This window comes from Silurus aristotelis (genome assembly GCF_946808225.1).
Source record: "Silurus aristotelis genome assembly, chromosome: 4".
Taxonomy (NCBI): Eukaryota; Metazoa; Chordata; class Actinopteri; order Siluriformes; family Siluridae; genus Silurus; species Silurus aristotelis.
This window is the reverse complement of record NC_139577.1, coordinates 35,065,584-35,081,071: the sequence shown is the minus strand read 5'-3', so window position 1 is coordinate 35,081,071 and position 15,488 is coordinate 35,065,584. Positions and strand designations below refer to the sequence as shown.

Sequence of the window (15,488 nt, the reverse complement as noted above, 5' to 3'; positions counted from 1 at the left end):
AAATCCATGGCATGAAGAAGTGAAGCTGTTCTGGGAGGAAATGTAGGTTCTACCACGCAATAATCTGTCCACAGAGTGGTGTGTGTGTGTGTGTGTGTGTGTGTGTAGTCACGTTATTGCGACGTCACGCAGAATCCCATTAACACGTGCGTCATTCGGGGACTTCTCCGCTCCCTCTGCGCATGCGCGGTCACTCCTGTTGTAGCTTTAAGAGGGCGTGGCTTGGGGGTATGGTCAGATGTGAGCTGAAGCTGACGGAGATTAAGGTCTTCTCCATCAAGCGGGAATTATCTCACACACACACACACACACACACACCCTGAGGGAACGGCAGCATGTCTGTAGCAGGGTTGAAGAAGCAGCTCCATAAAGCCACTCAGGTGAGCGCGTTTACATCTCTCTCTCTCTCTCTCTCTCTCTCTACCTGTCTCTCTCTCTCTCTCTCTCTCTCTCTCTCTCTCTCTCTCTCTCTCTCTCTCTCTCTACCTGTCTCTCTCTCTCTCTCTCTCTCTCTCTCTCTCTCTCTCTCTCTCTCTCTACCTGTCTCTCTCTCTCTCTCTCTCTCTCTCTCTCTCTCTCTCTCTCTCTCTCTCTCTCTCTACCTGTCTCTCTCTCTCTCTCTCTCTCTCTCTCTCTCTCTCTCTACCTGTCTCTCTCTCTCTCTCTCTCTCTCTCTCTCTCTCTCTCTCTCTCTCTCTCTCTCTACCTGTCTCTCTCTCTCTCTCTCTCTACCTGTCTCTCTCTCTCTCTCTATATATATATATATATATATTTCTCACATGCTGCACGGGGACCTTTCTGTCATGTGTGTTTGCGTTTATGCATGCGGTGTGTGTGTGTGTGTGTGTGTGTGTGTGTGTGTGTGTGTGTGTGTGTGTGTGTGTGTGTGTGTGTGTCTTGCTAACATGGAGCTGAGAGATGATGCATGTAGAATCTGTCTTACTGCAGATCCAGAGGTGAGACAGGTGGAGATATGAGATGGTTTATCGACCTGCTTCACCCTCTGCTTCACCCTTCTCATTTGCCCTTTAACCCTTGATCAGATAAAGATTATTTCCCCACCTTACCCACAATGCACTGCAGCACTCACACCGTTCCCTCTGGAAATTCGCAGAGGAGTCATTTACAGTGTCCTTTATCCGAGTTACACACGCACAGTTGTGAGTGTGTGTGTGTGTGTGTGTGAGAGAGAGAGAGAGAGAGATAGAGGATATGAGAGTGTGAATGTTGTGATTGAAAGGGTGTGAGTAAAAGGTTGTGTGAGGGTGTGAGTGAGAGGTGTTGAGTGAGAGGGTGTGAGGTGACAGGTTGTGTGAGGGTGTGAGTGAGAGGTTGTGTGAGGGTGTGAGTGAGAGGGTGTGTGAGGGTGTGAGTGAGAGGTTGTGTGAGGGTGTGAGTGAGGTGTTGTGAGTGAGAGGTTGTGTGAGGGTGTGAGTGAGAGGTTGTGTGAGTGAGAGGGGGTGTGAGTGAGAGGGGGTGTGAGTGAGAGGGGGTGTGAGTGAGAGGTGGTGTGAGTGAGAGGTGGTGTGAGTGAGAGGTGGTGTGAGTGAGAGGGGGTGTGAGTGAGAGGTGGTGTGAGTGAGAGGGGGTGTGAGTGAGAGGTGTTGTGTGAGGGTGTGAGTGAGGTGTTGTGAGTGAGAGGTTGTGTGAGGGTGTGAGTGAGAGGTTGTGTGAGGGTGTGAGTGAGAGGTTGTGTGAGTGAGAGGTGGTGTGAGTGAGAGGTGGTGTGAGTGAGAGGTGGTGTGAGTGAGAGGGGGTGTGAGTGAGAGGGGGTGTGAGTGAGAGGTGTTGTGTGAGGGTGTGAGTGAGAGGTTGTGTGAGGGTGTGAGTGAGAGGTTGTGTGAGGGTGTGAGTGAGAGGTTGTGTGAGGGTGTGAGTGAGAGGTTGTGTGAGGGTGTGAGTGAGGTGTTGTGAGTGAGAGGTTGTGTGAGGGTGTGAGTGAGAGGGTGTGTGAGTGAGAGGTGTTGTGAGAGGGTGTGAGTGAGAGGTTGTGAGAGTGGGTGTGAGGGTGTGAGTGAGAGGTTGTGAGAGGTGTTGTAAGTGAGACATTGTGAGTGAGAGGTGTTGTGAGTGAGAGAGTGTGTGAGTGTTGTAAGTGAGGGGGGTGTGAGTGTTGTGAGTGAGAAGGTGTGAGAGGTGTTGTGTGTGAGAGGTGTTGTGAGTGTTGTGAGTGAGAGGTTGTGTGAGGGTTGTGTAAGTGAGGGTGTGAGTGTGAGGGTGTGAGTGAGAGGTGTTGTGAGTGAGAGGTTGTATGAGTGTTGAGTGAGAGGTGTTGTGATTTAGAGGGTGTGAGTGAGAGGGTGTGTAAGTGTTGTATGTGAGGGTGTGAGTGTTGTGAGTGAGATTGTGAGAGGTGTTGTGATTTAGAGGGTGTGTAAGTGTTGTATGTGAGGGTGTGAGTGTTGTGAGTGAGATTGTGAGAGGTGTTGTGAGTGAGAGGTGTTGTGTGTGTGTGTGTGAGAGGTGTTGTGAGTGAGAGGGTGTGTGAGTGTTGTGAGTGAGAGGTTGTGTGAGGGTTGAGGGTGTGAGTGAGAGGTTGTGTGAGGGTTGTGTGTGGGTTGTGTGTGTGAGGGTGTGAGTGAGAGGTTGTGTGAGTGAGAGGTTGTATGAGTGTTAAGTGAGAGGTGTTGTGATTTAGAGGGTGTGAGTGAGAGGATGTGTGAGGGTGTGAGTTAGAGGTTGTGTGAGTGTTGTGAGTGAGAGGTGTTGTGAGGGTGTGAGTGAGAGGTGTTGTGAGTGAGAGGTTGTGTGAGTGTTGTGAGTGAGAGGTTGTGTGAGTGTTGTGAGTGAGAGGGTGTGTGAGGGGTGTGAGGGTTGTGTGTGTGAGTGTTGTGAGTGAGACATTGTGAGAGGTGTTGTGAGTGAGGGGATGCGTGAGTGTTGTGAGTGAGAGGTTGTGTGAGTGTTTGTGTTTTTTCATGTTTAAATGCTGAACAGTTGTATAAGCCATTTCACTGTGTGTGTGTGTGTGTGTGTGTGTGTGTGTGTGTGTGTGTGTGTGTGTGTGTGTGTTTTTAGCGTAATCTAGTGATTCTAATCCACTCTGGAAAACTGTGAAAGTTGGAAAATCTGATTTTTTTTCTCTCCAGGAATCTTAGTCCTGTCCTTCACCACATGTCCTTCACTAAACAACTGTGTGTGTGTGTGTGTGTGTGTGTGTGTGTGTGTGTTTTAGCAAAAACACAACACCGCCGTCTAACCAGTTCTGTATGCAGGTGTTATCTTCTCAAACTGAGAGATGAAGTGGGAGATTTTGCCTGCCTGCCTGCCTGCCTGCCCTCAGTATGCACACACTCAGTAGATCTCAGTCGGGAGGTGGTATCTCAGTGGGTAAGGCTCTGGTTAACCGATCAGAAGGTTGGGGGTTGAAGCCCCGGTATCACAAAGCTGACACTCCTGAGCAAAGCTCTTAACCATCTGTGCTGCATCATGTCTGACCCTGCGCTCTGACTCCATCTTTCTGACATCACTGGAATATGTGAAGAAAGAATTTCAGTGTGCTGTAAAGTATAAAGCACCTTCACACTGCACACTCTCAGGTTTATAGTTACTGTTTTATTATTTTTAGAAAATATATTAATGATTTCTGTCAGAACACAGTATAGTGCATCACATCAACACTCCGCTTCCTGTTAACGACAACTGCAGTCTAACACACACACACACACACACACACACACACACACACACACACACACACTCTGCTCTATGCAGCACTATAGTTAGTCAGAAAGAGACACCACATGAAGGTCAGTGACTAGAGACGTTCTCACACACACAGTATAAGGAACTATAGCGCTAAATCGCCCTAATAAATTTGCCTCCTCTTACACACACACACACACACACACACACACACACACACACACACACAGATCTTTATTTATTTATTTATTTCTAAAGCAGAGATGGAGAGAGATTTACACTGCAGTAGGGTCAATGCTGCAGTGTGCGCGCACACACACACACACACACACACACATTCTTTTCTTCACCATGCTGTGTGTGTGTGTGTGTGTGTGTAAGAGAGAGAGAGAGAGAGAGAGAGAGAGACTACGTTTGCTGCATTTGAAGAACCATCTGTTCTAAAATGCAGCTCTGAGTCACAGCTCTTTCAAAACACACACACACACACACACACACACACACACACACACACCACAAATACACTACACATACACAACCTATACACACACACACCACAAATACACTACACATACACAACCTATACACACACACACCACAAATACACTACACATACACAACCTATACACACACACACCACAAATACACTACACATACACAACCTATACACACACACACCACAAATACACTACACATACACAACCTATACACACACACACCACAAATACACTACACATACACAACCTATACACACACACACCACAAATACACTACACATACACAACCTATACACACACACACCACAAATACACTACACATACACAACCTATACACACACACACCACAAATACACTACACATACACAACCTATACACACACACACCACAAATACACTACACATACACAACCTATACACACACACACCACAAATACACTACACATACACAACCTATACACACACACACCACAAATACACTACACATACACAACCTATACACACACACACCACAAATACACTACACATACACAACCTATACACACACACACCACAAATACACTACACATACACAACCTATACACACACACACCACAAATACACTACACATACACAACCTATACACACACACACCACAAATACACTACACATACACAACCTATACACACACACACCACAAATACACTACACATACACAACCTATACACACACACACCACAAATACACTACACATACACAACCTATACACACACACACCACAAATACACTACACATACACAACCTATACACACACACACCACAAATACACTACACATACACAACCTATACACACACACACACCACAAATACACTACACATACACAACCTATACACACACACACACCACAAATACACTACACATACACAACCTATACACACACACACACCACAAATACACTACACATACACAACCTATACACACACACACACCACAAATACACTACACATACACAACCTATACACACACACACACCACAAATACACTACACATACACAACCTATACACACACACACACCACAAATACACTACACATACACAACCTATACACACACACACACCACAAATACACTACACATACACAACCTATACACACACACACACCACAAATACACTACACATACACAACCTATACACACACACACACCACAAATACACTACACATACACAACCTATACACACACACACCACAAATACACTACACATACACAACCTATACACACACACACCACAAATACACTACACATACACACACACACCACAAATACACTACACATACACAACCTATACACACACACACCACAAATACACTACACATACACAACCTATACACACACACCACAAATACACTACACATACACAACCTATACACACACACAACCTATACACACACACACCACAAATACACTACACATACACAACCTATACACTACACATACACAACCTACACACACACAAACCACAAATACACTACACATACACGACCTATACACACACACACACCACAAATACACTACACATACACAGCCTATACACACACAACACAAATACACTACACATACACAGCCTATACACACACAACACAAATACACTACACATACACACACCACAAATACACTACACATACACAGCCTATACACACACACCACAAATACACTACACATACACAACCTACACACACACAACACAAATACACTACACATACACAGCCTATACACACACACCACAAATACACTACACATACACAACCTACACACACACAACACAAATACACTACACATACACAGCCTATACACACACACCACAAATACACTACACATACACAGCCTATACACACACAAAACAAATACACTACACATACACACCCTATACACACACACACCACAAATACACTACACATACACAACCTACACACACACACAACACAAATACACTACACATACACAGCCTATACACACACACACACCACAAATACACTACACATACACAACCTATACACACACACCACAAATACACTACACATACACAACCTATACACTACACATACACAACCTACACACACACACACCACAAATACACTACACATACACAACCTACACACACACACACACCACAAATACACTATACATACACAACCTATACACACACACACCACAAATACACTACACATACACAACCTATACACACACACACCACAAATACACTACACATACACAACCTATACACTACACATACACAACCTACACACACACACACCACAAATACACTACACATACACACACACCACAAATACACTACACATACACACACACCACAAATACACTACACATACACACACACCACAAATACACTACACATGCACAACCTGTACACACACACCACAAATACACTACACATGCACAACCTGTACACACACACTACAAATACACTACACATGCACAACCTGTACACACACACTACAAATACACTACACATGCACAACCTATACACACACCACAAAAACACTACACATACACAACCTATACACACACACACACACACACACACACCACAAATACACTACACATACACAACCTATACACACACACCACAAATACACTACACATACACAACCTATACACACACACACACACACCCCACAAATACACTGCACATACACAACCTAAACACACACACACCACAAATACACAACCTGTACACACACACACTACAAATACACTACACATACACAACCTATACACACACACACACACCACAAATACACTACACATACACAACCTATACACACACCACAAATACACTACACATACACAACCTATATACACACACAACAAATACAAAACATGTATACACACACACACACACACCACAAATACACTATAGAAACACAACCTGTACACACACAACCTGTACACACACACATCACAAATACACTACACATACACAACACTACACGTACACAACCTGTACACACACACCACAAATACACTACCTGTACACACACTGCAAATACGCAACCTATACACACACACCACAAATACACAACCAATTCGATTCATGTTTATTTGTATTGCGCTTTTAATAATGAACATCGTCTCCGAGCAGCTTTACACAGATAATGTGGTGATTAAAAGTGAATAAGTTCTTTATAAGTGTAAGTTTGTCCCTGATGAAAAAGTTGGTGGCGACTGTGATGAAGGAAAAACTCCCTGAGATGCAGAAGGAAGAAACCTTATTATATATTATAAGAAACCTTATTGAGGAACCAGACTCAAGAGGGAACCTCATCCTCATCTGGGTTGCACCGTATGTCCATTTATAGCATATAAACGATGTTGAGGTGCAGTGATGGAGATCAGAAGTGAAAAGTAGTCCTGAGTCGATGTAGCAGACTGTTGACATTAACTACAGTCCAATCCATCCTCAAAGCTCCTGTTCTTACTCCAGAATTTCATGGAACCACTCAAGGTGTTGATGAGAAACCGTCCTAAGCTGCACAGAGTGGCCTCCAATCGAAGAGAACACTATCCAGAGGCAGACCTGGACGAAGAGGGAAGATCTACGGAGGGGAGAGGGGCAGGAACAGTGGTCACTGGAACCTCAGGAGCATGTTTAACGAGAGAGAGAGAGAGAAGGATATGGATTATTATGTGTCTTTATTGTTGTATGAAAGTTAAGGACACTGTGAAGTTTGGACTCCGGCAAGACTCGCTATGGCAGCATAACTAAAAGGCCCCCTGCTGTAGTCTTTATTATTTGAGGTACCAACAAATAGCCTGCACCTTATGATCTAAGTAGGCGTGGAGGATCATCCTGGTACAGAAGTTCACTCAGATACTGCGGCGTGAGAGTGTTAAGTGCTTTATACGTCAGTAGTAGTATTTTATAATCAGTGTGAGATGTAATTGGGAGCAGTGTAGATGATTAAAACAGGGGTGATGTGGTCATATTTTCTAGATCTAGTGAGGACTCTTGCTGCTGCATTCTGAACTAACTGAAGCTTATTTATGCACTTACTCACACACCCAGACAGTAAAGCGTTACAGTAGTCTAATCTAGATGTTACAAAAACATCTACTAGTTTTTCTGCATCCTGTAACGACATCATATTTCTAGTTTTAGCAATATTTCTAAGGTGAAAGAAGGAGATCCTGGTAATATTATTCACGTGAGCCTCAAAGGAAAGACTTGGGTCAATAATCACACCAAGGTCAGAGACAGAAACACCATCCAGAGATGCTACAGAATCATAAAGTTTGCTTCTAGCTGCATGTGGTCCTAGTAAAAGTACTTCTGTCTTATCTGAGTTGAGCAGAAGGAAGTTATTAAGCATCCACTGTCTAATGTCCTTTACACACTCCTCAACATTGTTAAACTGATCTCTCTCATCTGGCTTTGCTGAAATATACATCTGTGTGTCATCAGCATAGCAATGGAAGCCAATACCATGTTTATGAATAATTTCACCAAGAGGCAGCAGATATAAAGAGAAAAGCAGAGGGCCTAAGACAGATCCTTGTGGAACACCAAACTTTACCTCAGAGAGTGTGGAGAACTCACCATTTACATCAACAAACTAATAGCAATCAGTCAAATAAGACCTGAGCCAGGAGAGAGCTGTTCCCTTTATTCCAACAACGTTCTCCAGTTCAGAAAGCAGGAGATGATGATCAATGGTGTAAAAAGCTGCACTGAGGTCGAGTAAAACAAGTAAAGAGACAAAACATAAAAAAAAAAAAAAAATCTTTAGACTTCCGAGTGCTGGTTTGTCTGAATACTTATGATCCTCGCACGTGACTGGGTGTAATTCAAATCATCATAAAACATGAGTTTAAACGATGGACACTGACATTATAGATGTGTTACACACACACACACAGTATACCAGGTGACCTTGCCCCAGTGCATTGTGGGTGTAAGCTCACGACTTTAATTACAACTGCATTGTTCTCTCTCTCTCTCTCTCTCTCTCTCTCTCTCTCTCTCTCTCTCTCTCTCTCTCTCTCTCTCTCTCTCTCTCTCTCTCTCTCTCTCTCTCTCTCACACACACACACACACAGTGCAGCGTCTCTTTGTTTGCCTCTGAGTGTTTTTGATGAACAGACCAGGAGACGTGAGTGTGTAAGATGTTCAGCTGTTCAGCAGAAATACATTGCTGATGTTAACAAGCTCAAGTGAGCAGAGTAGAGATCTGACACCATACTACTGCTGCGGAGGAGGATGAAGGGAAGGGTGAGGAAGAAGGAAGACAAGTAGTAAGAGGAGGAGGAGGATGAAGATGAGTAAGAGAAGGAAGGCAAAGAGGAAATGGAGGAGAAAGAGAGAGAAATAGTAGGAAGAAGAGAAGGGGGAAGGATGATGGAGAAGATGAGGATCAAGAGGAAGAATAGGATGGTGATGATGATTAAGAGGAAGATGAGGGTGATGATGATGATTATGGATGATAAAGAGGATGATGATGATGATGATTAAGAGAAGGGCGAGGATGATGAAGGTGATGCTGAAGAGGAGTTCAGGTCTGTGATTGGTCAGGAGGTGTTAATGGAGCTGTTACTCCTCGTGCAGTAGAATGAGACTGATATAATACACACTAAGTGTAAACACAATGTGTGTGTATGTATGTGTGTGTGTGTGTGTGTGTGTGTGTGTGTGTGTGTGTATGTGTGTGTGTGTATATGTATGTATGTATGTATGTATGTATGTATGTATGTATGTACGTGTTTGTCTCACTTTGTACACGCATTACCATCTGGTTCAACCACCCTAGCATGCATTTAGCACACACACACACACACACACACACACACACACACACACACACACACACACGTGGTGTTATGTAAGAGGCTCCTGTAGTGATGCTGTGTGTGTGTGTGTGTGTGCGCTAAATGCACAGGGCTTAATGCAGTGTTCACTCTCAACATGTTCATCATCAAAGGTGTGTGTGTGTGTGTGTGTGTGTGTGTGTGTGTGTGTGTGTGTGTGTGTGTGTATAATAAACTAGAAACAGAGAGCTTTAAACTTGTGATTATTACAAGTCAGTGAACACATAAGTGTGTGTAATTGTTCCTTCTGAACACTGATAAGAAACATTTACAGAGGACACACACACACACACACACACACACACACACACTGTTTAGGAGAATGCTGAGTGTCCTGCATTAGAGATTCAGGATTAAAAATTGTGTGTGTGTGTGTGTGTGTGTGTGTGTGTGTGTGTGTGTGTGTGTGTGTGTGTGTGTGTGTGTGTGTGTGTGTGTGTGTTGCTGAAGACAAAAAAAACCCTTGCTGTTCTCTACACTGCACTTAGTCACTGATCACCCCAGGTTTTGTGTGGAGATAGAGGTCATTAAATTATAGTTCTGGATGAGCAGGGCAGGTCATTACTGTCATTGAGTCAACGTGTGTGTGTGTGTGTGTGTGTGTGTGTGTGTTTGTGTGTGTGTGTTTTTTCTCCTTTACAGAGAGTGAGTGAGAAAGTGGGTGGAGCTGAAGGAACCAAACTCGACAATGATTTCATGGACATGGAGAAGGTCAGATCACTGTTTATTAATCAATCAGTCAATCAATACATCTGACTGTTTCTCTCTCTCTCTGTCTCTCTCTCTGACTGTCTCTTTCTCTGACTGTCTCACTGTCTCTCTCTTTGACTGTCTCTCTCTGACTGTCTCTCTCTCTCTCTGACTGTCTCTCTCTCTCTCTGACTGTCTGTCTCTCTCTCTGACTGTCTCACTGTCTCTCTCTCTGACTGTCTCACTGTCTCTCTCTCTGACTGTCTGTCTCTCTCTCTGACTGTCTCTCTGTCTGTCTCTCTCTCTGACTGTCTCTCTCTCTCTCTGACTGTCTCTCTCTCTGACTGTCTCTCTCTCTGACTGTCTCTTCATTCAAATTCACTTTTACTTTTATTTTACAGTGCCTGTCTTTCTGTGTGTGTCTGTATTTGAGTTGTTTGTGTAATAAATAAACACAGTGATGAGTGTGTAATAAATGTAGTGTGTAACACACCGCAGTGTCACTTCCTGTCTGAGAACACACACGTTTGAATATAAAAGTGATAATGAACTCTGTAGAATTTCTTTATTTCTCACCTACACATTACAGCATATGTAATATAAGTTGTGTGTGTTTGTGTGTAGAAGGTGGACGTTACGAGTCGAGCCGTGCTGGACATCATGACCAAAACTACAGAATACCTGCAGCCTAATCCAGGTACACACACACACACACACACACACACACACACACACACACAGTAATTCACTAAATATCATGTGTCTGATTATTTTGTCTTCTGATTGGCTGAGAGCTGTAGGTAAAGTAACACAGAGTGTTTGTGTGTGTGTGTGTGTTAGCGACCCGTGCTAAGCTGAGCATGATGAGCTCCATGTCGAAGATCCGTGGCGGTGAGAAGGGGCCGGGTTACACACAGACGGAGGCGGTGCTGGGCGACGCCATGCAGAAGTTCGGCCGCGAGCTCGGGGACGAGTCCAACTTCGGTAACTGCACCACGATGCTGTTTCTATAGCAACGAAGGCCTCACTCCTGAAAGCGTTCATTGCACTTTATATTCCATACCTCAGTCCTGGCCTGGTCCATATCCCTGCCTTCTCTCCTCAGCACACTCCTTATATGGTCACAGCTTCCTGTCCTCTGCATGCTGATTGGTTCTAACCCAAAGGAACTCTGATTAGAAATTCTTACACGTGTACCATGTGTGAGGGATGAAGGTGCAGTGTCTGACCTGCACACGAGGAACTGATGGAGCAAATAAATCAAATGTACAGTAAAAACCTGCGCTGGATGACGTGCTATTCTGCAGAATAATGAGTGCAAAAACTGTTTAATTGCAGTCCCTCTGAGAGAGTGACGAGATGAAGCTCTCACTGTTTCACATCAATCACCATCTTCACCATCTTCATCATCTTCATCATTATCCCAGGACTTTTAAATTGCTGTTCTGTTACACCATCTTACATTTATATGTGACAAATCCTCTTCAGTCTGTATTTTCTACGCTCTACCTGAAGTACACTTCTACTGAAGAAACATCCAGATGTTTGACTGATCTGAATGTAAAGCGTAAAAAATCCACTGAAGCAGCTGCAGAACCCAAACCTGAACTCGACCAGAATACACACTGTGTGTGTGTGTGTGTGTGTGTGTGTGTGTGTGTGTGTGTGTGTGTGTGTGTGTGTGTTTCAGGTCTGGCTTTGATCGATGCTGGAGAAGCTATGAAGGAGCTGGGGGAGGTGAAGGATGCGCTGGATATGGAGGTGAAACAGAACTTCATCGATCCGATGCAGGTGCTGCACGATAAAGACCTGAAGGAGATCCAGGTAAATAAATCATATTAGGTTATAGACACACACACACACACACACACACACACACACACACACACACACACACACACACACACACACACAAACAGTGTGTATTCTGGTCGAGTCCATGACTCATGATTTATTCTATTTTGTATTTAACTGTGTTTTGTTTGACTCTGCCCCCTGGTGGTCATTCGGGTGTATTTGAAGTACTGTGTGTTTGTGTGTGTGTGTGTGTGTGTTTGTGTTTGTGTGTGTGTGTGTGTGTGTGTGTGTGTGTGTGTGTGTGTGTGTGTGTGTGTGTGTTTTAAGCACCACTTAAAGAAGATGGAAGGACGGCGCTTGGACTTTGACTATAAGAAGAAGCGTCAGGGGAAGGTGACTGAGGACGAGATCAAACAAGCGCTGGAGAAATTTGACGACTCGAAGGACATCGCTGAGCAGAGCATGTTCAACCTTCTGGAGAGTGACGTAAGGACTGTGTGTGTGTGTGTGTGTGTGTGTGTGTGTGTGTGTGTGTGTGCTTGTCACTGGAAAATTACATTTAAATTTGTACAATTTGTAATTGTAGCTGTTTTACATAGTGTTTTATTATTATTATTATTATTATTAATATTATTGTAAGTGTATTAATATGAGATTATTGGTGTAATATATTTGGGAGATAGAAATATATTCTGTATATAAAATGAATCTCCATCACGTCTCTATCTTGTAACACAGCGCCCTCTAGTGGCTCTTCCTGATCCAGCAGCATCTCTGTGCAATAGTCAGTGATTATTTTTCATAAATTCCGCTTACTCTCAAAATCTTTCCTCATTACTGAACCATAAACCTTCAAATACATTTTATCTGACAGCATTTGAAAGTATTTTTTTTATGTAGTAATCAATATAAATGAATTACCTTCTCATTTTAATAAAAGAAAAAAACTCGGAGTTTAAACTTTAATAATAAACTTTAATGAGATTTAATAATGAACTAATCTTATTTGCTATGTTGGTTCTGTAACCTGACAGGATTCTTTATCCATATTCACACAATTAAATGTGCATCACAAAATGAGAAAAAAATCCCGAAAATCACATTGTCTGATTTTAAAATATTTTATTTGCAAATTATGGTGAAAAAATAGGTATTATATTTGTTACAAAGGATGATGTTTCCACCACCATGCTTCACAGTAGGTACGGTGTTTTTTGGATGCAACTCAGCATTCTTTCTCCTCCAAACATGACAAGTTAAGTTTTTACCAAAAAGTTCTATTTTGGTTTCATCTGACTATATGATATTCTCCCAATCCTCTCCTGGATCATCCAAATGCTCTCTAGCAAACTTCAGACGGGCCGGGACATGTCCTGGCTTAAGCAGGGGGACACGTCTGGCACTGCAGGATTTGAGTCCCTGGCGGTGTAGTGTGTTACTGATGGTAGCCTTTGTTACTTTGGTCCCAGCTCTCTGCAGGTCATTCACCAGGTCCCCCCGAGTGGTTCTGGGATTTTTGCTCACCGTTCTTGTGATTATTTTGACCCCACGGGGTGAGATCTTGCGTGGAGCCCCAGATCGAGGGAGATTATCAGTGGTCTTTCATTTTCTAATAATTGCTCCCACAGTTGATTTCTTCACACCAAGCTGCTTACCTACTGCAGATTCAGTCTTCCAGCCTGGTGCAGGTCTACAGCTTTGTTTCTGGTGCCCTTTGACAGCTCTTTGGTCTTGGCCATAGTGGAGTTTGGAGTCTGACTGTTTGAGGTTGTGGACAGGTGCCTTTTATACTGATAACGAGTTCAAACAGGTGCCATTAATACAGGAAACAAGTGGAGGACAGAGAAGCCTCTTAAAGAAGAACTTACAGGTCTGTGAGGGACAGAAATCTTTCTTTTTTGGGATTTATTTTTCTCATTTTGTCTCAGAGTTGAAGTGTATTGATGATGAAAATTACAGCCCTCACAGATCTCATCTTTTTAAGTGGGAGAACTTCACAATTGGTGGCTGAATAAACACTTTTTTGCCCCACTGTGTGTATATTAGGGCTGTCCATCTATTAAATCACACATTTGTATCTGTTCTGAATGTACCTTCAATGAAAAATGTTTGTGTTCTCAAATTCTCTAATCAACATGGACAAATGTTGATGCTTTATGCAAATGTATGTTTATTATTATTATTAGTGGAACCAAACACAAAATATTCCTGTAAATGTTTTAAAGTAATTCTGCTGTTTAAATTTTTTTTAATTACATAAATCATCAGGACACCAAACAGAACTTTTGCTATGTTTACTATCAGTAAAACAGATGTTTCTTCTTCTTCTTTCGGCTTCTCCCATTAGGGGTCGCCACAGCGGATCATCCGTCTCCAAACCCCCCTGTCCTCTACATCTGCCTCTTTCACACCAACTATACCTGCATGTTTTCCCTCACCACATCCATAAACCTCCTCCTTGTTCTTCCTCTTTTCCTCCTTCCTTGTGGCTCCATCCTCAGCATTCTCCTACTGATATACCCCATGTCCCTCCTCTCCTGTCTGACCTTGTCCTTCAACCTGTCCATCACCACTGCAAACAGGAAAGGGCTCAGAGCCGATCCTTGATGCAATCCAACCTCCACCTTGAACCAGTCTGTCGTTCCTACTGCACACTTCACTGCTGTCACACTGTCCTCATACATGTCCTGCACCACCCTCACATACTTCTCTGACACACCTGACTTCCTCATACAATACCACAACTCCTCTCTCCACCCTGTCGTACGCTTTCTCTAAATCCACAAATACACAATGCAACTCCTTCTGACCTTCTCTATACTTCTCCATCAACATTCTCAAAGCAAATAAGGCATCTGTGGTTCTCTTCCTCGGCATGAAACCATACTGCTGCTCACAGATGGTCACCTCTTCTCTCAGCCTGGCTTCCACTACTCTTTCCCAGAACTTCATGGTGTGACTGATCAACTTAATTCCCCTGTAGTTACTGCAGATCTGC

General features: G+C 43.3%; 1 protein-coding gene across 1 annotated transcript in view; it reads left to right on the top strand.

Moving 5' to 3' along the window:
• The first annotated feature begins 206 nt into the window (after positions 1-206).
• The window catches only part of sh3gl2a (SH3 domain containing GRB2 like 2a, endophilin A1), a 28,985-nt gene continuing 13,703 nt past the window's right edge, over positions 207-15,488 (top strand). Inside the window, exons 1-6 of the mRNA XM_083538942.1 lie at positions 207-380; positions 10,646-10,714; positions 11,318-11,390; positions 11,534-11,677; positions 12,384-12,517; positions 12,818-12,976. Coding sequence (XP_083395068.1) covers positions 336-380; positions 10,646-10,714; positions 11,318-11,390; positions 11,534-11,677; positions 12,384-12,517; positions 12,818-12,976 — 624 coding nt within the window. The 5' untranslated portion in view covers positions 207-335. The remainder of the gene's footprint in view (positions 381-10,645; positions 10,715-11,317; positions 11,391-11,533; positions 11,678-12,383; positions 12,518-12,817; positions 12,977-15,488) is intronic.